Source organism: Talpa occidentalis, unplaced genomic scaffold (genome assembly GCF_014898055.3).
Source record: "Talpa occidentalis isolate TD23 unplaced genomic scaffold, MPIMG_talOcc4v2.1 talOcc4.286, whole genome shotgun sequence".
NCBI lineage: Eukaryota > Metazoa > Chordata > Mammalia > Eulipotyphla > Talpidae > Talpa > Talpa occidentalis.
Genome location: NW_023603029.1, coordinates 1 through 25,144, shown reverse-complemented (window position 1 = coordinate 25,144; position 25,144 = coordinate 1). Strand labels below are relative to the sequence as shown.

Genomic DNA, 25,144 nt, shown 5'->3' with positions numbered 1-25,144 from the left:
CACAGGTCTTCTCAAGCCCTGGTCTATCTAGAAAGCTGGAGAAGGGATATAAGCTTTCCAGAATAGTGAATAGTGTATGTCTTATCAGAAGAAGACTGAAGATACACAGGAGTAGAAAAGTGACGAAACAAAATAAGAAGAGGAAGAGATGTAAGAGAATCTTCCAGTGTAAGAATATGAACAGTTATGAAAGATAAGAACATTTGATGTTAAGGAAATCAAGGAACCTAAGTCAGGATCTTTCTCGTTTTCTTATACTAAAGGGTTGGGACTAAAGCTTTGAGGAACAAGGAAAAAGTTAGAGAAATCTCTGGAACTGTCAAGAAAGGAATGGTGGGACCAGTGGAAGTAGGAGTGGACTATTGTGGAAGATTAATGGGGCTTTTTTTTGTGGTGTGAAAACATGCATTTGTAGAGTTTTCAACCGGTTACCCCAGTAATGTACACCAACTTTACTTCAATAAATATAATCAGAGAAAAATTAAGATGCTGTAGAGAGGGGAAAATTATTTCGGCCATAATAGTGAGTTTCTAACCATGAATTCCTAGTAGACTCATGGTTTCAAAGCAGAAAATAATGAAATTTGGGGAGAAAAGATAGTGTGGACAAAATAATGCGTTTTTTCCTAACATTGAAAATAAGTGCAATAAAAAGGGGATTGAGTTATGTTTCAGTTATGGTAAATGAATTTGAAATGGCACTCTATAAAATCCAAGTAAAATGGACAGAGGTAAGGGAATCTTTAATACGGATATTAGTGACCAGGAAACTTTCCAGAGATCAGAAATCATAGCAGACGTTACAGTGAGCATGAACAAGGTTATGATCATTAGCATTTCAGAATTAAAATTATTGGATGCTTAGAAAGACTGAAAAGCCTAATCTGTATGAGATATTATGCTAGTATCTGATTTTCTAAATAGCAACATATATAATTGCTAAGAGTATTGATAAATTGACCTTTAAAATAATTTTGTATTTTATTTTTTTTTTTTTTTAACTTTTTTTTTTTTTTTTTTTTTTTTTTTTTTATAGAGGCATGCTTTATTTATTTGTTTGCTGGTTTGTTTGTTTGTTTTGTTTATACATGCACTGGGTACAGTCAGAAGCGCGGGAGGGCGAGAGAATTCACCAGAGCCAGAGCGGGGAGCAGAGCAGGCAGAAGGACCGAAGTACACTGCTGAGGGGAGCAGCGGGCGGCAGGAGAGGTCTGCGCGCCATGTGGGACCCTCCTCTGGTGGCCGGGGAGCAGCCGGGGATCGAACCGGCGCCGTAGAGGCCGCGCGCAGCTTCGCAACCCAGCGCTCAACCGCTGCGCCACCGGGGAGGCCCTAATTTTGTATTTTAAAATTGTAGCTAGCATTTACTTAAATTGGATGAACAGATTTTCTTCATGATTCACTTTGCTATATCAGTCAGCCAGTTTCTATAAAACAAGATAGTTTTTATTTCAAAATAGATTGTTCTGAAATGTTTGGCTATAAAATATTGAATGGTTTTCATTTTAAAATGTATCATTTTCTTTCAGATTACAGTGTAGGATTTTGGAGGTCCTTCCTCCATCACATCATCAAAATGGTTTTGCTAATGGACATGTCAGCAATGTAGATGGAGAAACTATTATCATTAGTGATAGTGATGATTCAGAAACACAAAACAGTTCTTTTCAAAACGGGTAAGTGATTTTTATTAATTTTTAAAGTGTTTATCAGATTGGCTAATAATACCCCATCAAAATAATAGTTCTTTATTCTCTTCTTTCTTTCTGGTTTTACTACAGTATAGTACCCATTTAAACATGTGATTTAGCAACACAAGTTGGAATTTGCGAAATTGAAGCTTACCCTGTTAACTTTTTTTTTTTTTTAAATAGAGGCATGTTTTATTTATTTATTTGTTTTGTTTATACAAGCACTGGGTACAGTCAGAAGTGCGGGAGGGTGAGAGAATTCACCAGAGCCAGAGCGGGGAGCAGAGCAGGCAGAAGGACCAAAGTACACTGCTGAGGGGAGCAGCGGGCGGCAGGAGAGGTCTGCGCGCCATGTGGGACCCTCCTCCGGTGGCTGGGGAGCATCTGGGGATCGAACCGGTGCCACAGAGGCCGTGGGCAGCTTCGCAACCCAGCGCTCAACTGCTGCGCCACCGGGGAGGCCCATTACCCTGTTAACTTTAATCAACTGTTTTAAGAACATTTGGAACTCTCCTCATTCACCTTTTTTTTACTTGGGAAATTTATTCTGTATCTTAATTATTATACTTAACCACCTTATGGTGCTTATGGTAAAGAAACTGTAACCTTCTGAAATTCAGTTAGTTGATAACCTTTGTCAGCTAAGTGCCTTTGGAGAAAAATCACAAACATATGTAGATTGATATTGTCTACAGGTAAGTTTAAAATCTCCACTGAATCCTCAACCAATTAAAATTCCTTTTATGTATGTAGCCCAGTTCCCACAACTGTTCTCCACAACAGCTGTCTAAATCTTTGCTGTTCTATTTTGTTCTCTCTTGCCTGTTAAGCATCTCAGTTAAAAGTGCTTTCTCCAACTTGTCTTGGTCTTTTTCTGTTTTCAGTCAACAGTACCATAATATTCAAATAAGAAATCTGAGCCTTCTCTTAACTACTTCTTTAACTAAAGCCCTTGCTCCTGGCCTGTAACTATCAACCTTGTAGTTTAGAACCTTGTAGTTTAAGTTGTCTTTTTGTCTGATTGTAGCTATAACTAGGATATGAGCATTAATTGTGGCCAGGCACTGTGCTCAGTGCTTTTATGCACATTTTCCATTCCTAGAAGAGTGTTGTTACTCTTATTTAACAAAAAGAAACTGATCCTTACAGAAGTTAATTCACTTTGCCAACGTCATCTAGCTAGTACATTGCCTTGCAGAATAAAATTATTTTTAGGGGAGTGAAATAAACATTACTGGACCTATTATAAGGCTTTTGATATATATCATTTTTTCTTGAATTGCTATCATTAAACAGAAAAACTAATCAGTCTCTCATTGAATACAGGGTTTGGGGTGCAAAATTAGTTGGATATTGTGGTTGTGAATGTATGTCCTTCAGTAATTCTGACAGTTCCTGTGTTTTATTTTGACTGTATCATAGACTATAACTCTTAAATGGAGTTTGACTATGCAAATCTTGAAGGATTAAATACAGATTATATGTAAAATATTTTAATAAATGTTAGAATATAAGCATTTATGTTTTTTTTAATTTTAAAATGATTTATCATTTAAGGCTATTTTGTAGAAAGTTTTAATATACTTTTTAAATTCATTTAGGTATTGTGAAGCGCTTTGAAATGAGGAATGTCAAAATTGTTAAGTTTAGCATTCTAGTATATACTTTTTAAAATTTGAGTATGAGCTGCTTGTATATGTTGTGGCTAATTTGTTACCCTGAATACAAAGCAGATTAATTCAGAATTGTAATAGTAAACATTTTGCCTATCATATGTAGCATTTACAGCAAAATTTCATTGGTGACTTCTGTGTGTGCCACTTACAACAAACTCATCAAAATTTGCCATGAGAGTCAATCAATCATAATTTCCTGCCTAAATAAACTGCCTCATCCCTTGAATATAGGTACTTGAGATAGACCCTTAGTATAGGAAAAGTGAGTAAGCTGATCAGTTACTTTATTTGCACTTATTTGTAACTTTTGTGATTCTTACAAAAATCTGAACCTTCATTATATGTCAGCATCATAAAATGTCTAGTTTGTAGATTGCTATTGTTATATCCTGAGGTTCCAGGAAAGATGAAGCATAGTCATCTTTGGATCTTTACTCTGTTACAGAGTTTTTTCTATTAATTCCCTAATTTAACTTTTTTTTTAAAGATTTATTTATTTATACAAGCACTGGGGTACAGGCCAGAGGCACGGGAGGGTGAGAGAATTCACCAGAGACAGAGCAGGGAGCAGAACAGGCAGAATGACGAAGAAATACACTGCTGAGGGGAGCAGCGGGCGAGACAGGAAAGGTCTGCCCTGCCATGTGGAAATCTCTCTGGCTGGGGGAATTGACCCAGAGCTGCAGAGGCTGCAGACAGCATCACAGTGGTGCGCTCACCCTGCTGCATCACCGGGGAGGCCCTATTAATTCCCTAATTTAAATGAATAAGAAATTTACTTCAAGATTCCTCTTTGCCTATAAAGCATAATCTGGATTTTCTCATGTTTCCGTTAGGAGGATTGAAGGAAGGGGAAGGGAACAAATATTGGCCATTTTCCGTGAGTTTAAACTATATAAAAGCATATGTTGTCTTATTCCTCAGAACATTCTGTAAGGATAATTATATTCTGTACATTGAGAAATAGAAGTTCAGAATAAGAAAAATTTCCCAGCATCATTAATTTCATAATATCTGTAAGAATTAATAACCAGAAGGAAAAAAAAAATCTATAAGAATTACACATTTAGGGGGCCTCCCTGGTGGCGCAAGAGGTTAGGGCGCAGCACTATAAAGCCGTCGGCAGCCACTGCAGCATGAGTTCAATTCCTGGCCAGGAAGGTGACCCACATAGCGCAGCAGGCCTCTCCTGACTCTCTCACTGCTCCCCTCAGCAGTGTATTTCAGTTAATCTGCCTGTTCTGTTCCCCACTCTGTCTCTGAATCCTCTCACCGCCCCCCCCGGCCTGTACCCCAGTTCTTGTATGCAGAAATAAATCTTTATAAAAAAAAAAGAATAGCACATTTAGAATTAAGCCTAGGTCCTTAAAATGATCACCAGTTTTGTTTTGTTTTTTTTTTTTAAAGATTTATTTCTGCATACAAGAACTGGGGTTACAGGCCAGAGGTGTAGGGAGTGAGAGGATTCACCAGAGACAGAGTGGGAAAAAAACTTTTATTACCCCAAACAGAAACTCTGTAACCATTAAGTGATAGTTCTCCATTCCCTTTTCCTCCATCCCCTGTTATCTTGAATCTGATTTCTGACTCTAGGTCCACAGATACTTCTTTTTTTTTATTATTTAAATTGTTCGGTTTTTTTTTTTTTTTCAAAGATTTATTTTATTTATTTATACCCAGGAAATTTCTATAGATCTAGGAATGGAATTGCTGGGCCATATAATTCTATGGTTAACTTCTTTTTTTTTAAGATGTATTTGTGTTTACAAGAGCCCGGTTACAAGGCAGAGATAACAGGGGATAAGAGGATCCACCAGAGATGGAGTGGGGAACAGAACAGGCATACTGACTGAAATACACTGCTGAGGGGAGCAGCAGGCGAGACAGGAGAGGTCTGCTGCACCATGCGGGTTGCTCCCTGGCCCAGCAGGGGATCGAACTCATGCTGCAGAGGCTGTGAATTGTTTCATAGTGCAGTGCTTAACCCCTTGTGCCACCAGGGAGGCCCTATGGTTAACTTTTTAAGAAACTGCAAAACTGCTTTTTACAGCAACTGTACCATTTTATATTCATACTAATTTGTCACATGCTCACCATTTTTTGTTTTTTTGTTTGTTTTTTTGATTATAGCCTATGAGAAGTGGTATCTCATTGTACTTTTGACTTGCATTTCCCTAATGACCACTGATGTTGAGCATCTTTTGATGTATTTATTTTATTGGTCCTGATATAAGTCCTGTACCAGTTTTTAAATTTAGGTTGTTTAATGACTTCTTTAATTATAATTCTTTAAATATTCTGATCCATCAGAGTTTTATAAATTGACTATTTTGATGCATTTGAGGGAGCTTATTCACTTTTTTTCAAAGCCAAATACCATAGCAGTAAAAGTAGGAAATTGAAGACTTGATTTTTTAAATAAATTTACATTTATTTCCTCAGGATAGTATATTACTTGTTTATCAGTGTGGGCATCAGCTGTGGAGTCTGACTGAACAAAGCAGTAACTGCATAATTAATTTTGTAGGTCAGCTTTTGTTGATGGACAGTGATCAAGGTTTTAGGAAACTGACCACTTATTTATTTCGAGGATTGAAAATAACACTTTAAATGTGTTTCTTACACTAAGCTTCTAAAAAAGACTAAGAAAATTGTTGCTTTTCCTTCGCATCGGAAAGCCTATTTCATGTGTATGTGGTAGCCCTGGACATTTTAGTGTCTTAGCACTAACATTCTTGCAGAACACTTTATGATGTCTTTGCCAGACTTGGTTTCTAGAGTAACATTATGAAATCATTTTTCTCAGTTATTTACCCTGAGGTTTATGACAGAGCCTTTGATTACACCAATCTAAGTGTAATTGAGATTGAGATGAGGCTAATTTTTATAATCATGACTATTGGATACTTTGTATATGTTTCGCTTTACATATGCAAGTTTAAAGATTAAATTTAGAATTATGTTTTATTCAGATATTCAGTGTATCTAAAGCAAATTTTTATTTTAAAAATTCGCTTCTTAGCTCTTATTTATAGCCCTTGATAAAAGTCTAAGCTACATTTTAGAGAATATAATTTAATTTGTAGCATATAAAATTGAAGTAAAGAGATTTAGAGTTTAATCTATTAGTCTTCTGAGAATGATAACATGTATCATCTGTCTGCTCTCATTGTTCTTTTCTTTACTCATCTCTTATGTTTGCCCACTAAGAATGGGTTTAGCAGCAATTCCACACCTAGGAATTTACCACAAGACACAAAAACATTCATTTGAAAGGAAACTTTTACTCCTATATTTATTGCAGCACTATTCACTAATACCTAAGATAGGGAAACAGCCTCAAGGCCCCCAAATATATGAATGAATCAAGAAGAATGTGGCATATATACACAATGGAATACGATTCAGCAATCAGAAAGGTAAACTTATGCTATTCATAGCAACATGAATGGAGGTAGAAGGGCTTATGCTCAATGAAATAAGTCAGAATGAAAAAGAAAAAATATAGGATGGTTTCACTCATAGGGGGAATATAGGGAAACCAAACAAAGGGTCAAAAAAAAAAAGACAAAACTTGCAGGCAAACTGTAGATCTAAGGCAGACAGCAGGGGAGGGAAAAGGAGAGGGGTTAAAACAGGGAGGGAAGAGCAGAAGGGACTTTGGTGACAGTTCTTGGGTTATATGGTGGTAGTTTAGTATTTGACCCATTGTAGGCTCTTAACTGCTTATTGGATGGATGGGTGGATGAATGGATGACAAATGAATAAATATACCCTCAAAGGAAAGAAAAGATAAGAATTTGGGAGATGGGATAAAATGTGTAACCTCTGCTAATTCTTTTTTTTTAACTGTTGAGGTTCTCTGTTTTATTTTTTAAGTATTTTATATATTTTTTACATCATTGTTCATTTCTTTTAAAGATTTATTTATGCATACAAGAACTGGGGTACAGGTCAGAGGTGTGGGGGGGTCTGAGAGGATTCACCAGAGACAGAGTGGGGAACAGAACAGGCAGACTGACTGAAATACACTGCCGAGGGGAGCAGCAGGCGAGTCAGGAGAGGTCTGCTGCGCCATGTGAGTAGCTACCTGGCCAGGGGTCGAACTCATGCTGCAGAGGCTACGGATAGCTCATAGAGCTGTGCTTAACCCCTTGCACCACCAGGGAGGCCCCATTGTTCATTTTTAAACAATGTTTGCTTCCCCCCTCCCCCTCTTAGTTCCCATAGAATTTCCTTCAGCAATGCACCCTTGCACCATCACCTCAGTCCCCTGTGCTGCTCCCTCCCTCCCTCTCTCTGATCCCTCTCCCTCTCCCTCCGCTGCAGGATGTCTCTGGCTTATAATTGTCTGGGTCTTTTTTGTTATGTTGTGTTGTGTTTTGTATTATTATTTTTTCCCCTGATGTCTTATTTGGTTCCCCTGTACTCCTCCTATAAGTGAAACCATCCAATATTTTGCATTTTCCTTCTGACTTATTTCACTAAGCATAATTCCTTCTAGCTCCATCCATGTTGCTGCAAATTGCATGAGTTTATCTTTTTTGATTGCTGAGTAGTATTCCATTGTGTATATATACCACATCTGCTAATTCTTAACATGGATAAGCTACATTGTCTCCACTTTTACTCTGGAGTTACATAGCTATGAAGAAGAAAATTTGAAAGCAAATCCAAGAACTATTTGTTTCTTTAACCTAAACTGGGTGCTCTGTGCTTACTCATCTCTAGTTAATTTCTTCACCCAAGGAATATATATTGACTGTGTAAAGTACCCATGAACATATAATAGTACTTTGTACCATTTTAGATAGTAGAATGGTGGTGATGGGTATTACAGTAACTTATAAAATCCTAGATAAAATATAAATACGTTAAAATCTGTTTATGTTCTTAGAAACTAGATTTCCATTTAAATCTCATGTTTCTATACAAATTATTAACTGATTTGTGTCTTTGCTCTTTTTTAGGAAGAAAAAAAATACAATTGATCCTTTATTATTCAAGTACAAGGTGCAACCCACTAGAAAAGAATTGTATGAGTGTACTATTGTTAAAGCAACACAAATCAGGTAAGATTAGGTAACTTCTCTTTGCTGGTTTAACATAGAATAATTAGATTAGGAAGATCTGGTATAATAAATAGGTAGTGTTGCAAGTGCTTGCTTCCCTTTTTGAAATAAGGGTACATTTATTTGCTCATAAAATGAATCCTAATAGACTCCCTGAATCTTTTTTTAGTTTAGTAACAAACCACAAATTGTATTTACATCTGAAGATTTAAGCAGGATTCAATTTATGAAGTACATCTCATGAGAAAACTTGGTGTTCAAAGTTGAGAAATCTGGGGTTGCTTACAATACAGAACACATTTATAATATTTCATTCCTTAGACACCAATATCTGAACAGTCTCTCCACTCTTTTTTTTTTAAAGATTTATTTATGCATATAAGAGCTGGGGTACAGGCCAGAGATTCAGGGGGTGAAGGATTCACCAGAGACAGAGCGGGGAGCAGAACAGACAGATCTACAGAAATACACTGCTAAGGGGAGCAGCGGATGAAACAAAAGAGGTCTGCTGCGCCATATGTGTCGCCTCCCTGGCTGGGGATTGAACTCGTGCTGCAGTGGCTACGGATAGCTTCATAGTGCTTCATCTTAACCTCTTGCACCACCAGGGAGGCCCCTTCTCTACTCTTAAAAACATAAAAATAAAAAATTAGTATCTTTAAAAATTCCTGTTTGAGGTCAATTGAAAAAGAGAGATTGTGAGTAGTAAATACCAATTTTTAAGGGCTGGCTTTTAGTTACGTAACTGTATCTTAGGAAAATCCCTATTATTGTCATTTGAAAGCAAGCAGACATTAGCTAACTATCAGCTTGCCATGTAGAACTTTTTCTTACCTTCTACTTGATATAAAATAATTTTACTTATTCTTTTATCCTTGTTGCCCCATATATACTCATATAAGCCCAAAGAAGAATGATAATAGCATATATGTTAAGTGAATTCTGAACAGGATATATTCTGTAACTGTTATAGCTGTATGTAGTTTTTTGACCTGCTCCTTTTCCGACCTGCACTGGTTCACCCCTCCTTAGGTAGCCTGGTGGTCCTCTGTCCCTGGGAGGTCACCATATTGATGCTAAACTTAGTGCAGACACCTGGTCAGCATACCGCACTATAGCCACACAACTCCTGGGCGCAAGCAATCCTGGTTAAACCTTCCAGGTAGCTGGGACTACAAGTGTGTGCCACTGTGCCCAGCGTTGTATATAGTTCTCTGTTTGGCTGGTTTTTTTGGGGGGCGGGTGGGGAGGGTCCCATCATTAATTTAGGATCTCTGAAGCATTCTACATTTTATTGAAAAATATTGAAAAATATTTATTGAAATACATATTGAAAAATATTTATTGAAAAATATTTTGAAAAATACATATTGAAAAATATTTCCAAGATAATGCTCATGGATTATTTAAACCTTTGAATTTGTTCTGTTTATGGACTAATTAGCATACTTGAGACTACCAATTTTTTCCTTATTCATAGTAAAGTTTTGACCTTTTTGGCCTTAAATTCAAGATGTGTTCTTTATACACTGTAATTCTGTTTCATACTTTTCATTTTTCTATTTACCTTTTGACTAAAACTTTAAATATAATTCTACTAGATCTTGCTTGCAATCTTATTTCCTTCTTAATTGGAAAACTGAAGAATTGTAAGGTAAAAAGTAATATTTGGTGGTAGAACACTTAAGTGATTAGTAACTCCTTATTAGTATCAAAAGATAGTACAATTCCTGTAATAAAGAGATGATAATATTCCCATGAGGAAGATTTGATATGATAGAATAATAATGACAAAAAAACTTTTTGTGATTATGAAAATACTACATGGGCAATGTATATAATATGGTAGCCACATAATCACTGTTGATAAGTTGAAACATGGAATAATGAGAAACTGAACTTTTTATTTTATTTATAAAAACTTGTGGCTGGTAGAAGTCACATAGCATAGTATAGTTCTTGAACACAAATATATATTCAGTAGTCAGCAGATAATTACCTTCTCTTTGTCAGCTACCGTATGGTACTGGGATATAGTAGTAAAAACTAGACCCCTTTCATATAATTTTTTGTATGGTCTAGAAAAAATACATGCTTTTGGGGGAGGGCGATTATGTTAAAATGTCTATATTTATTCACTCCCACACACTTTTGCCTTGGCTTTTTCTTGAAAGAAACACATAGAACTGTCTTAAAACATTTACTTTTTTTCAGAATCTTGCATGACCTGAAATTAATTTGTGGGGTGTTTACTGTTTTTGTTTTTTGTGATGATATTTGTTTTTGCTGTTTTTGAATTTGGTGGCAAAGGGGAATTTAAAATATTATATGCTTAGAATCTTGATATAACTCTGAGTGCTGATTTAAGTGTATATATAGTCTACTGATTCTAGTTTTTTAAAGATTATTAAGAATGATGCTAGCTTGAATGATCATCTAATTTTATAAGGTATGGTTTACTCACTATAGTTTATTTTTCTTGAGTTTATTTGATTTTTGATTGGTTTCTAAGCATCAAATGCATGTACTAGTTTTGTGATGAACATTTATAATAGAGTTACTTGGGCCTCCTTGGTGGCCGAGGGGTTAGGTCTTAGCTTCATCACCTCTGTGACCTGAGTTTGATCCCCAGCCAGGGAGCTGACCCACGTGGCACAGCAGACCTCTCCTCTCTCACCCGCTGCATCTCTCAGCAGTGTATTTCAGTGGATCTACCTGTTCTGCTCCCCACTATGTCTCTGATGAATCCTCTCACCCGCCGCACCTCTGGCCTATATCCCCAGTTCTTCTACACAAAAACAAAAACAAATATTCAAAATAAAGTCACAAATAGGTCATATAACACTCTACATAAATACTTCTGTATAATGTTCTCACAAATACTATTGGAAAATGAAATATCCTTCTCTTCCTAGGTTTGAAATTCTGGTTGTAGATATACAGAGGTGGTGGATTTTGAATTGAAGTCTCTGAAACTAACACGTTCCTCTTTCTCTTCCTCCTTCCCCTATAGCCGGAGAAAACATCTATTTTCTCGTGATAAACTAAAGCTTTTTCTGAAGCAACACTGTGAACCACAAGATGGAATCATTAAAATTAAGGTATTCAGAACAGTGACATTATTGTTGGGAAAAAGGAAAAAATGAGAAAATAACTAGTGTTATATAGTTGTGACATGGCAGAAATGTTTCAAAGATGATTGAAAATTGCTTTTGATTGTGAGTTTGGCAACATACATCTGAAGAGGTGTGAACATGTTCCCCTATATCATAAACAGTGTTGTAAACTAATGTCACCTCAGTAAAAATTACAGGAAAAAAAATTGGGAAGTAAACCTAAAGTGGATAACTTTCCTTCCTGTAAAAACAAAACAAAAAACAAAGATGGCTGAAAATAGCTCCCTTTTTATCTGGAGCCATTTTTTAGTACTTTTTTTTTTAAGATTTATTTATTTATGCATACAAGAACTGGGGTATAGGCCAGAGGTGCAGGGGGTGAGAGGATTCACCAGAGACAGAGTGGGGAACAGAACGGGCAGATTGACTGAAATACACTTCTGAGGGGAGCAGCGGGCAAGACAGGTGAGGTCTGCTATGCCATGTGGGTAACTCCCTGGCTGGGGATCGAATTTGTGCTGCAGAGGCTGCGGATATCTTCATAGTAATGTGCTTAACCCCTTGCGCCACCAGGGAGGCCCTAGTACTTTTTCTTTATATATATTTAAGTACATACTGTATTTTACAATTGTTAAAATTACCATGTCACTCAGTACTACCACCTTTTTTCTTTATGTAAAAGATCAACCAGAACAGGTGAGAATAGATGGAAAACTTGGAAAAAGAAAAGTCACGGATGTTGGGCATCTAGATTCAAAAAACAACGCTAAAATAGATCCTACCGGATGGGAGAATGCTACTTAATCAGAAACCAATACTAAGATTATATTTTATTCTTAAGGTTTAGAAACCTCACATTGTACGCTAAATAAAAAGTTAAATGGTAAACAAACTAATTTTTTTCTTTTCCATTTTCTTTTTCTTATTTGTTGTGGTAACATTGGTTATAATCCTATATAAGATTTAAAGGAATAGGGATCTGAGAAGCTTCTCAGATGTATGTCATCTGATGACAAAATAGCTAGAAATAGATGAGAAAATAGCTAGAAAATAGCTAATACCACACCCACCACCAAAACACCCATAGTCCTTTACTACAGATCATAAGCTCCCCCCTAAAAAAACCCCTAATTTTTAAAAATGAGAAAACATTTGACTCACATTGGAAAAGAGAAACCGTAAGTTAAAAAATCATAACATGAGTTAGAGATATATGCATGTATCAGAAATCCACTGCTGTATGCTTAAGGTTTGTGCATTTCATTATATGTGTTTTATCAAAAGAAAAGAAATATGTGTATGTGAGTTTACTCTGTGGGAAAAGTAGCACTTCAGATCTCTAGAGACTAAGGTAGATTATTTGATAAATGAAACTGAGACACTTGGTTAATTATTTGGAAAAATTAAGTTAGATCTAACTTCAAAAAGAAACAAGTCTTAACTTTATGCATACTGAAGTATTTGAGGAGAAATAGAAAAGAACTACCAAGGTTGAGATTGATTTGACAATGTAAACTTACATAGATTTAAAAATATTCATGCATAGGGCCCTCCCTGGTGGTGCAGGGGTTACAAACACAGCGCTATCAAACTATCACCAGCCACTGAAGCATGATTTTGATCGCCAGCCAGGGAGAAAACCCATATGGTGCCATATGGTGCCATATGGTGTGGCAGACCTCTCCTTTCTCACCCGCTGCCCCTCAGTAGTGTATTTCAGTAGATCTGCCTGTTCTCCCCACTTTGTCTCTAGTGAATCCTCTCAACCACACACCTCTGTCCTGTACCCCAGTTCTTGTATCATAAATAAAAATAAATCTTAAAAAAATAGTCTAGTAGACATGTATAAAAGCTGAACAAGTTCTGAATTCAAAGTAAAAGGAGAAGTCTTTTGGATTTAGCAGTTATCCTAGAACTACACCACTTCTGGTAAAATGAACTTGACGTCTTTCAATTTAATTCTGAGTTGAAACTCTATGATAATTTGTCAGTTTTTCTGCTTTTATTCAGGCCATTCTTGAAGTTTGATACAAGTTGTCACCTAAATTGGGAGGGGGGGGAGTCTAAATGTTCAGCATTAAGGAAATCATTAAGAAAATGTATTGGATTACTGTCAATTTTTAATGTTAAATATTTGGATTATTTATTTACATAGAAAATCTTGTGAAATTAGTCAAAAAGGATTATCATTATAAATGTGATTTTGAAATAGATTGACAATTCAAGAAACTATTGAAACATTTGTGGGTATTTTATGAAGTAATCCTTTGACTTGTGGTTTTCTGTCTGGTAATGCTAATTATATAGTTTTTAAAAGGATCAGTTAAGCTAGTGGAAATGTATATTACAACATATAACACATGAAATTCTGAGATCTTTGATCTGTTTTTTAGATGGAGGTCATAATGCTATAATAGAGCATACCTATATATATGGTTTATTAATATGCTAGTATTTTCCCCTTTGTCTTTTTTTATAAAGGCTTCATCTCTTTCAACATATAAAATAGCAGAACAAGACTTTTCTTATTTCTTTCCTGATGATCCACCCACATTTATCTTCAGTCCAACTAACAGAAGAAGAGGGAGACCCCCTAAACGAGTATCTATTAGTCAGGTAAGTAGAGAATAGACAAAAACCACATCATAGCCCTTAGTAAAGCTATTCAAAATCAAGAACAGTGTTTGACTCCCCTCACCCTTGTAGCTTGTGGTAAGGAACACATTCTTTCACACACACCACATTTATGTAATCTGTGTTATAGTAACAGCTCAGCAATGACCTTGTAGAAGTTTAGGTGTGAATTAAGATGGCTCTCATATCACAGGGTATTATGCCAAAATGGAAGCAAGCATTTAAGCGGTTACTAAAATGTTGAGCAGGGTGTAAATTATGGAACATTAAAGAACATTTAAAAGATAATAAAATAAGAGTGTCACATTAAGCTGATTAGAGATATTATTCTCAAGAGAAATAAAGTAAAAATAAATGTTTCACACTGTTTAATGTTGGCCACAAGAATGTTTCTGACATGTCTTTTCTCTGCCTCTTTCATATTTGATGTACCCTGCAAGACTGTTTTAATTTTCCAATACTTAAAGTTTCTCTTTATATACTACCAGTTTTTTTCCTGGGAGGCTTTTGTACTAAATTGCGGGGCTAGAGAATTAACTCATATTCTCTATAGTCCTATGGTTAGAGTTTTTAAAAGTTCAGTTATGCTTTAGAATAAAACCTTGTTTTATTACAAAGGAAGTATAATTGATGAGTACTTAATTTTTTTATTCTTACTGTAAGAACAAGACAGACTCGGTTTGTAAAATTTATGGTTCTATAACTTTAGTTTCTTGGTTTGTATTTTCAGGATGACAGTGTTGCTATTAAACAGACTATTGCTGGTTATAGGAATAAAGCTACTAAAGAAAGAGACAAACTTTTGAAACAAGAAGAAATGAAGTCACTGGGTAAGTTTTAACAGTCTCCAAAAAAAACTATTTCAGTATAAAAAGAATATTTCTCTGTGCCAGGGCTGGCGGGGGGAGAGGGGGTCTAAAATGGCATATTTCTTGTGTTTGTGTGTGGTTTTTTAAGCATAGGTTTTTTTATCTCAGCTGTCAATTTTTTTTTTTTTTTTTTTTTTTGTGGGACCCTCGCTGGGGATCGAACTGGCGCTGCAGAGGCTGTGGGCAGCCTCGCATCCCAGCGCTCAACCGCTGCGCCTGCCACCAGGGAGGCCCTCAGCTGTCAATTTTTATCAGTGAGACTTCTGTTCATCTCTTTTAAAGCAATATTTTAAGGCATATCCTATTCCCCGTTAAACTGGTGAAATGCTAATTAAACACAGGTTAGAATTGTTAGGGCTTACAACTGTTTTGGACCTTTTTTATTTTTTAAATTCACACTACCTTATAAAACATTGTTTCCCAAGTTGACAATCCATAATGAATCATTTGAGATCTTAATAAATGAAGACTCTAGATTTGTAGCTCTAGGTGGGAAAAGAGAGTCTTCAATTCAAGCAAGGTAACTCCTTGCTGCTGGTCTCTGGTCTAGAGTGAGTAAGTAGCAGGGCATTCAAAGGAAGGTATGTGTTTGTCTCAGTACAATAGTTTGTCTTAAACCCAGCCACTTGCTTTTCCATTTTATTTTTTTTTTTTTTTATTTTTTTTTTTTTTTTTTTATAGAGGCATGCTTTATTTATTTGTTTGCTGGTTTGTTTGTTTGGTTATACATGCACTGGGTACAGTCAGAAGCGCGGGAGGGTGAGAGAATTCACCAGAGCCAGAGCGGGGAGCAGAGCAGGCAGAAGGACCGAAGTACACTGCTGAGGGGAGCAGCGGGCAGCAGGAGAGGTCTGCGCGCCATGTGGGACCCTCCTCCGGTGGCCGGGGAGCAGCCGGGGATCGAACCGGCGCCGCAGAGGCCGCGGGCAGCTTCGCAACCCAGCGCTCAACCGCTGCGCCACCGGGGAGGCCCTGCTTTTCCATTTTAATTTTGATGGTTCCAGTAATTCATAACCCCTTTGAATCTCTACTGATCCCACTTAACCTTAAATTGTTTCTTTTGTTATATTAAAAAATGTGTTATTTTCTGTCTGTGTACAACGCTAAATTTGACTTTCTCCACAGCTTTTGAAAAGGCTAAATTAAAACGAGAAAAAGCAGATGCCCTAGAAGCAAAGAAAAAAGAAAAGGAAGATAAAGAGAAAAAGAAGGAAGAATTGAAGAAAATTGTTGAAGAAGAAAGACTGAAAAAGAAAGAAGAAAAAGAGAGGCTAAAAATAGAAAGAGAAAAGGTATTCAAGTATATTGGCTATATTCTCCCCACATATAGTACTTTACATATTTAAATTCATGCTTAATTTTCATATGCTTTTGCCACTTTGACTCATATATGTAGTTTCTGGTAAGCACTAGTGATCGATGTTGCTTTATTTGCCTTTTGCTTTGGAAAATTCAGTGAATGCCTATTTAGTTCAACACACACACACACATGCCTTTATACCTCACTTAAAACTTATTTTAATGTTCAATTTTAGTGATTTTCTTCATTACTTGCATATTTTTTTTTTTTGGAAGATGGTATATATAAAACCTTCAATCGTAGAATGTATAATTCGAAAAATACAATTAAGTCTATTACTAACAATGAGGCCTCCCTGGTGGCCTAGGGGTTAAGTCTCAGTGCTGTCACCACTACCACCTGAGTTCGATTCTCCTGTCTTGCCTTCCTCTCCCCTTAGCAGGATTTCAGTAGCTCTGCCTCTTCTGCCCCTCTCTGTCTGATTAATCCCCTAATCCCCCCCCCCAACACTGCCCCGGGCACCTCTGGCCTATACCCCAGTTCTTCTACGAAAAAATACATATTTTTTTAAAAAGGCTATTACTAACAAGTATTGCTCCTTGAAGAATTAATGTATCTCTGGTAATAGGGTATTTCACAGATTTTGACAGATTTCAAAGAGCAAATCTTTGATTATAATCTTTGGTGGTAGGTAATTCTTCGAGAATTCTGTAACTGGTTTCCTCCACAGTTAGTCATGTCATTGTTTTAGGTAGTAACAATTAACCTTGGGTGATCACAGTACTTAGCTGACTAAGAATATTCATTTGGCCCCCTCTTCTTCCATTAGTTGGATGGAAGATAAACATGGGTGGATCATCAGGAAAGAAATAAGAGAAATCTTGTTCTGCTATTTTATATGTTTCTTAATGATTTCCTTAAGTTGTTTCAAACAGACCATTGAGGTGGGGTGTCTAATACATGTTTGCTCCAGAAAATGTAGAAAGCAAAAAAACCACTTGTAATCTGCATGGTAATATTTACAGATAGCATTGCTAATACTTTGATTAATTTGTACTTATCTGGGCCTAAAAAAAAGAGACTGCAGCATTCATGCTTTTGTATATTTTGTTTAACACTATTATAAATATTTCTTCATATTTATAATAATGTTTAAAATATGAATACTTTCTGACATACATAGGTATTTGTTGCCAAACATGAGCTTTTTTACATTCTTGGCAACAGTGAATGGGTAAACCCATCTTATTTCCTACAAGAATTATTTTTGCAGAGCGGAGACGACATATTTCAGCTTACTACTAAAAACACAGTAAGTTCCATATCTAGTCATTCTTTTCTATGTTGAAAATTTGATAAATGTACATCTGTGTTCCTAAATTCCAAGGAAGAGAATAGTATTGATAGTATTTATTAGAAATAATTTAATTTTTTTTAACCTTGTGCTTCACAAGAGACTTTTGGTATCACTATTAATCTTGCAGTTTCAAATACCAGAACCAAATAGTAGGGTTTCAAAGGTCAAATTAGCAAGAGAAATGGCCTACATTAAAAGAAGCATCTACCGGGCCTCCCCTGGTGGTGCAAGTGGTTGAGCACAGCGCTGTCAGACTGTCTGCATCCTCTGCAGCACGGGTTCAGTCCCGGCTGGCCAGCGAGATACCTGCATGGTGCCGCAGACCTCTCCTGTCTCGCCTGCTGCTCCCCTCAGCAGTGTATTTCGTCAGTCTGTCTGTTCTGGTCCCCGCTCTCTCTCTGGTGAATCCTTTCGCCCTCCTGCAAATCTGGCTGTGTCCCTATTCTTTTTATGCATGCATAAAAATCTTCTTTTAAAAAAAGGAGTCTCCTGTATTATAATATTTCTTTTACTTGCTCTTTTCTTTGTGTCTGTCTAGCTCTTTTCAGGTTGAAATAAATCTTGAAAGCAACAAATGTATTACAAAATATATGGGAAGATTTTATTTTCAATATTCTAACAATTTGTTACCTACATTTTCAAATATAATTGATTTGAGTAGGGGGAGAGCTGCTATGGGCAGAGTAATTGGAGTAGTATTTATCCAGTAGCTACTATGTGTCAGACATTTTTAACTTGTCATTTCAGCAGTGTTTGATCAGTGATTTTAACACTTTAGTCTGCATCAAAATCACCAGAAAGGCTTATTAAAACATCAGTTGCTGGACCCCAACCTAACCTGGTTCAATAGGTCTGGGTGGGACCTAAGTATTTGTATTTCTTCAAGTTCCCAGGTGATGCTAATACTATGTCATAAATTTCATATACGAGTTGTTTTTTTTTTAAACTTTTTTTTAGGAAAGAGAGAAATTACGTGAGGAAAAGCGAAAATATACAGAATACTTAAAGCAGTGGAGTAACCTAGAGAAGATATGGAATGTGATGATCTTAAGGTATAAGCATGTAATGTGATGTTTTGCACACCACGTACACAGTACCCTGTGTGTCTTTGCTAATGAAACCTTTCTTTTTAATAGTGGCTTCTTCATATTTAACTTAGAGGAAACAGCCAATTGAACAAATGCTTTATGTAGAGTTCTAAAATAGCATTGTTAATATTTTATAACAAGCTTTGTGGAGATAATTGGTCATTTGTGTAATCCTTGTTAATCCAGTAACCACTAGGACCGGGCATTCATTTATTTTTCTGCTAAAGATCTCTGCTTATCTCTAGAAATTACCAAACGATCTAAACTGAGCTCATTCATCTTTGTTTATTAGGAGCCATTTATAAGTCACTGGATTGTGAGTTACTTCTATTCCATGTTCTAAGAAGATACCACATTGAAGATAATATTGACACATCTAATATCTTAACCTCAGAATCTAGGTTAAAAGTTCCTCTTAATTAGAAAATGTAATCCAGAAATACTTCCTCATTTGTGACAATATGGCTAGACCTTTGAGGGTATTATTATACGTGACAAAGTCAAACAGAGAAAGATGATAAATACTATCATCACTAATACTAACCAAATACTAACCTCACTCATAACTGAAATCTAAAAAAGAACAAAACAAACTTGAGTCATGGATACAGAAACAGGTTGGTGGTTGCCAGAGGCAGGTATGGGGGTATGGGTAAAAGAGGTCAAAAGTCACAAACTTTCCATTTTAAAATAAAGTCCAAAAAAAAAGTCATGGAGGTATAATGTACAGTGTGATCACTACAGTTAATAATAATATTGCATAGTTGAAAGTTGTTAAAGGAGTAGATATTAAAAGTTTTTATCACAAAAAAAATCTTTTTAACTATGTATGATAATAGTTATTAACCACACTTCTTATTGTGGTCATTTCATAATGTATACAAATAATAGAATCATGATGTTATATATACCTGAAATTAATAGATTATATTTCAGTTATACCCAATTAAAAAAATACATTTCAGTTTAAAAGCTGTATTCTTAGTGTCATGAAGAAAAGCAGTCTCTAGAGACTATGATTTAGTTAAATTGGAATAAGACCACATCTATAATTTTGTAAGTTCTAAAGGTAATTGTGATAAACATCCAGAGTTAAGAACTACTAGTCTCTATAATTCTTATTAGGTAAAGAGTATATGTCTATCTATCCTTTACTCTGTAAAGGATATATATCTTTACTCTGTAAAGATATATATATATATCTATCCTTTACCCTGTACTTGATTCAAATATTATATAAATTATTTAATCTTGCAGGAACTTCCAGAACCAACTCCAGTGAAAACTAGACTACCTCCTGAAATTGGTGATGCTCTGATGGTTTTGGAGTTCCTTAATGCATTTGGGGAACTTTTTGATCTTCAAGATGAATTTCCTGAGGGAGTAAGCCTAGGCAAGTGCTGTTGTTAACCTAAAATTAGTGTCTGAAAAAAATGATCTCTCTAAGTTCTGTGGAGTCACTGGACCTAGCCTGTCCAGCCCTTATCCTCTCTTGGGGTCTCTCATGTGGTTAGTCAGACTGCTACTGGAACTGGAGTCCTCTGGAGGCTTACCTGTCTAGATAGTCAGGATGGCTTCTTGAACCAGACACATAAGACTGGTGCCTAACCTCCTCCACATGGTGTCTCACTCCAACTTAGTATCCTGCACTTTGTATGTGGCATCTGAGGGCTCCAAGAGGCAGAAGACAAAATGCCAGTCTTCTTAAAAGATATGCTTGGAACAGCCCAGTCTTATTTCTGTCATATTCCATTAGTCAGAGAAGTTACAGGCCTGGTGGGCTTTAAGGTGAAAGAACTTCTTGCAGATGGCTTGGTTTGTAAGTGCAGGTTGGGAGGAATTGGTATCAGCAGATTTGGAAACAAATTATTGCTTGCCTTTTGTTTATGAGTTTGTTTTGCTTCTATACTTAAACATTTTACTGTGTATAAGTATCATTTGTAAGAACTAAATTAGTATGAGATCAAATTTTGGATTTTTCTGTCAAATAGCAAAATAATTTTCTCAAGATCCGAATAACAATTCTCAAATGTAGAATTATAGTACCACTCTTATATTAGTAACAGTGCATTCTTTTCAAGAGAGCTTTCATATTCCCTCACTTTTTATTGCTAGGTGAGGCATGAATCATTGTGCCTTACAGATCAAGAAGGTCTAAACAATGATTTAGGTAAGATGAATTAGATGAAGCATTTATGACTTGGACACAATATTGGGATTAACATTATGCTGATGATCACCTTTCCAATGCATTTTTTGGTTAACAGTAAGTTCCACATAACTTTTAGAACTCTGGGACAATAATAATAAATATTTGTATTGTTCAAATAATTAAAATTATTATTTTAAAAATGGGCCTTAATTTGCAACTCAGATTTAAACTTAGGTGAAAAATTACATTGATCTTTGAGGCCACTTGGCTTTCTTGAATGTGGTGATTTTGACTTACGATTTTATTCTAATCATTATAAATTTTTTTTATTTGCCTTTGAAAATACTTGACTCTACTTTCACAATGGACACTTTAGAAAATAGTCATATAGGTCTATTGTTGATTAAAATGTTTATTCCAATGGAGTTTTTTTTCAGTATATGAACAGAACTTTAAAATCATTTTAAACATTTCATTCACAGAAGTATTAGAGGAAGCTCTTGTAGAAATGACAGTGAAGGCCCACTATGTGAATTGCTTTTTTTCTTCCTGACTGCCATCTTCCAGGCGATAGCTGAAAAAGAGGAAGTAGCCAAAGAGCAAATAACTGATGCTGACACCAAAGGTCAGAATTCAACATTATTGCTGACTGATAGTAGCTTTGTAGTAAAATGAATTTTTTAAGGTTATTTTTAAATTAATTTATAGCTATAAACTACAGTTTAAGTTATCCAATTCTTGAGCCATATACTAGCAACATATTTTCAGTTGTTTTAGAAAACTTAATGTATCTTATTTCTGATGATCTTAAAAATATCTCCCCCATCCCCACTCCCTACCTCTAGTTATCTTGCTTTTTATTCCTTTAGATTTCTCCTGTGATTTAGCAGCATTATAGATTTTATTGGCCAGTATCTTTAATTCCAAGAGTCTACAAAAAACAAACACTGATTTTTTTTTTGCCCCCATCTAAGGAAATACTCTAATTGTTGTAAAAACTTTCAATTGAAAATACTGCTGATTTTTAGATCTGACAGTTTTAGATCAAAATTAAGTAAAATTATATTTTTTTATTTCACTAGTTTGAACTAGAAATGCTTCTCTATTCAGTGTGTAATACATACTAATGTAGGAATGATTCTTGGGCAACCCTTTTTTATTTTAATGCAGTATGTTCACTGTTTTGTTTAGGGTATGCCTCAGAAGGAAGTGTTAAGCTTTTATATTAAGACAGTGATTTCCTACTCTCTGAGAACTGTCACATGTGAAATTTAGATTAGAAGCTTTATTTTCTTTTTCTTTTTCTATTTTATATATTCTTACATAATTTTTCAGTTTTGCACAATATATGCATTTTCATCTTGGGTATAGTCCCCATACAATTCCCACCACCCTTGGAGATAGAAGCCTTATTAAACAATACTGTTACGTAAATTCACAGTAAGAACTGTTGGAAGACATCTTGATTACAGAATCTTGCTACAAAAGATGGGACATTCTATCATTCAGTATTAGTTGGCCTTAGGTAGTTTGAGCTCATCTTTTTTAACACGGTCCCTAAAGCAACAAAATAATGAGTATACATTTGATGTTGTTGCTTTTTGATTTTACAGCCTGAGTTTGAGCAAAATATATTTCTAGCTTCAATACGAGGTCCCTTATCAAGGCCATTTTGGCAGTATGGTCCTCGTGTCCTCTCAAATTAGTCAATTAATGATGAAACTATACTAAAAGGTAGATGAAAGGGTAACTCATTTATAAAACATCTGAAGATTTTCTAAGGACAAGTGCCAGTACCAAAGGTGAATTATCTGAGTCAGACAATGTAGCAAATTACTTCTTTCACCATTAGTTTGTTTTATTGACCAATAATGTTATAGTATTATTGGCCAAATACTGACCTTAATACAAGAAATAAAGCTATATTGAATTTAGGATTTGAAGCAGATGAATTTTGTAGTTTTTGGAAGTCCTGATGACAAAAAGCGGGTGACAAATAAGTTGTATAGGAAAATTAGCTATTTTAATGGAAGAACATATGTGACTATTGGCTGGTTGTATTGCCAATTACAGTTTCTATTCATGATTTATTTGATCTGTAATTTTTATAGGTCTACTCCTATACTGGACTATTTATAAATATAAGGTCTACCTCTGAATAAATTCTGGCCATTAAATAAAAGTTTTAATGGTCTTTTTTAAAATGTTTATTTAAATGTTATGGAGGAAAAAACATACTATGGCGGTTTATCCACTTTTACTTCCCTGTTATTAATGGTCATTTGTACATGGTTATTTCAGTTTTAATGTATGTCCTGTACTTTTCATATGTTCTCCTATCTCAGTAACAAAAAGCTTTTCCATAGTCTTCCTGGAAGCAAGGATAGAGTAAAATATCCTAGTGATGAAAAAACACAGGTTAGAGATTTGTTTCATTATTTCTCTTATCACTTTGTGAGCTAGATAAGAATTTACTGCCTTTAACATATAAGGAGTTTCATTTACTTGTCTAATAAGGTAGCAATGGGATACAATCTCAGGCATTCTGTCTAGAGCCTCATAATGAGATTCTGCAATGTTAACCTCGTAATATAACACAGAAGTTGAATTTTGAATATTTGTTTTCCTAGCATTGCATCTGTGAAATATCTGACAAGAAGTTATAATTTCTTTGCTTTTGGGCTCCCAGTTTTTTCTGCCAAATCTTGGAAATTTTGAACAGCTTTTAAATCTAATACTCAGTATATCCAATCTCTCTATCGATACTCTCAGTCCTTCAAAGTATGAAAACAAGAGCATCATCTTGTATAGTGTAGTTTTATGTATTTTTTGCTGAGATAGCATTATTAAAGAGCTGGAATTATAGGGTACCTAACTCTAATACAATGATGATGAATGTGTCTGTTTCAGACAGTCATAGTAAACAATTTAGCTATATGTGTTAGTATGATATACCCAAGTGACTGTAAATAAATCCTAGAGGGACAATTACTGTTTTTCAAGAGTGCCATTGGTAGATAACTGAGATAAAAGAATGCATATTTTAACTTGTTAGTTTAACACAATAAAAGTAAACTCGTTTTGTTGTTTGTCCATTTCCTGGATACATAGTGTTTGCCCTAGGGTATTATAACTTACTATCAAAATAAATCAGTTGAACCTGATGATTACTGCAAAGGAAAAGAGCCCGTACACGTTTGCTAGAGCTGTTGTAATTTTAGAGTGCCTATAATTTTAAAGTTGTTTGCTATATATAAAAGGAAAATTGAGAACGTTTTAGGTCTAGTACTCCCCTGGTGAGGAATAATATGTCTGCTCTTTGTGCTAGATTTGTGGCCTGATAGGAATACTGTTGCGTGTGTGTGTGTGTGTGCGCATAGTTTAGACAGATAACTTAAACTTCTCCTGTTTATTGTTGATGCTTTAAATGCCATGGAGTTGTCAATGATTGTAATCAGACATGATCCCAGAGTTGCCTTTTTTCCTTTAGTAAAGGACAGCAGTTTTCTATGGTTCATTTTGTCAGTGAGTTTTGTGAAGGGAATCCTATAGTAGGTTAAGGAACCACAGAACCAGTTTAGCAAAGTGATTTTCCAGCTCTAATCCCTAGGCCTCTATAAATGTATGGTGATCCTCAATGCCATTGCAGGAGAGCTGGAAAGATGAATGGGCAGGATTATCATCTCCATACCCCACTTTAACAGGGCATCTTTCATTTTACATTGAGCATCCAAGAACACTGAAAGAATTTGATACTGCTGATATAGGCTCACTCCTAAGAAAAATGAAGCCTAGATAAGAGACTTGCCTGAGTACTTCATAACTAGACACTGGCAGAGCTAAGACTAGAATATATATTATGTGACTCTAAGTCTGATGTTAGTATCTACTGTACTATGATACAACAGAAGAGGTTTTGTAAATTTTGAGTTTTAGCATAGTTGATACTTTAATTTTTTTATCTTCTGTGTGTTATAATTAGGAATATTGTATAAAGTAATATTTTTAAATAATGCCAGGTTTGCTCCTTAGTCCTACTGTAAGCTAAATATTGCTTTCAAAGCTAAATAATTTATTTAGAAAATGCAAGGACTCTTCCTGTTGTTTCTTAGAATCAGAGAATTTTCAAATAAAAAGAAATATTTAAATGAAGAGGTTAAGTGCTAGCAGTGCAGATTTTAAGTTCTTT

General features: G+C 35.4%; 1 protein-coding gene across 1 annotated transcript; it reads left to right on the top strand.

Annotated features, from left to right (window-relative positions):
- Positions 1-1,529: 1,529 nt before the first annotated feature.
- On the top strand, positions 1,530-18,732 carry LOC119254076 (bromodomain adjacent to zinc finger domain protein 1A-like; the record flags this gene model as incomplete). Its single annotated transcript, XM_037521245.2, has 7 exons — positions 1,530-1,676; positions 8,338-8,439; positions 11,453-11,540; positions 14,037-14,171; positions 14,920-15,019; positions 16,184-16,350; positions 18,673-18,732. Coding segments are annotated over 7 exons (799 nt in total), but the record flags the coding sequence as incomplete, so codon positions are not given.
- Positions 18,733-25,144: the final 6,412 nt, after the last annotated feature.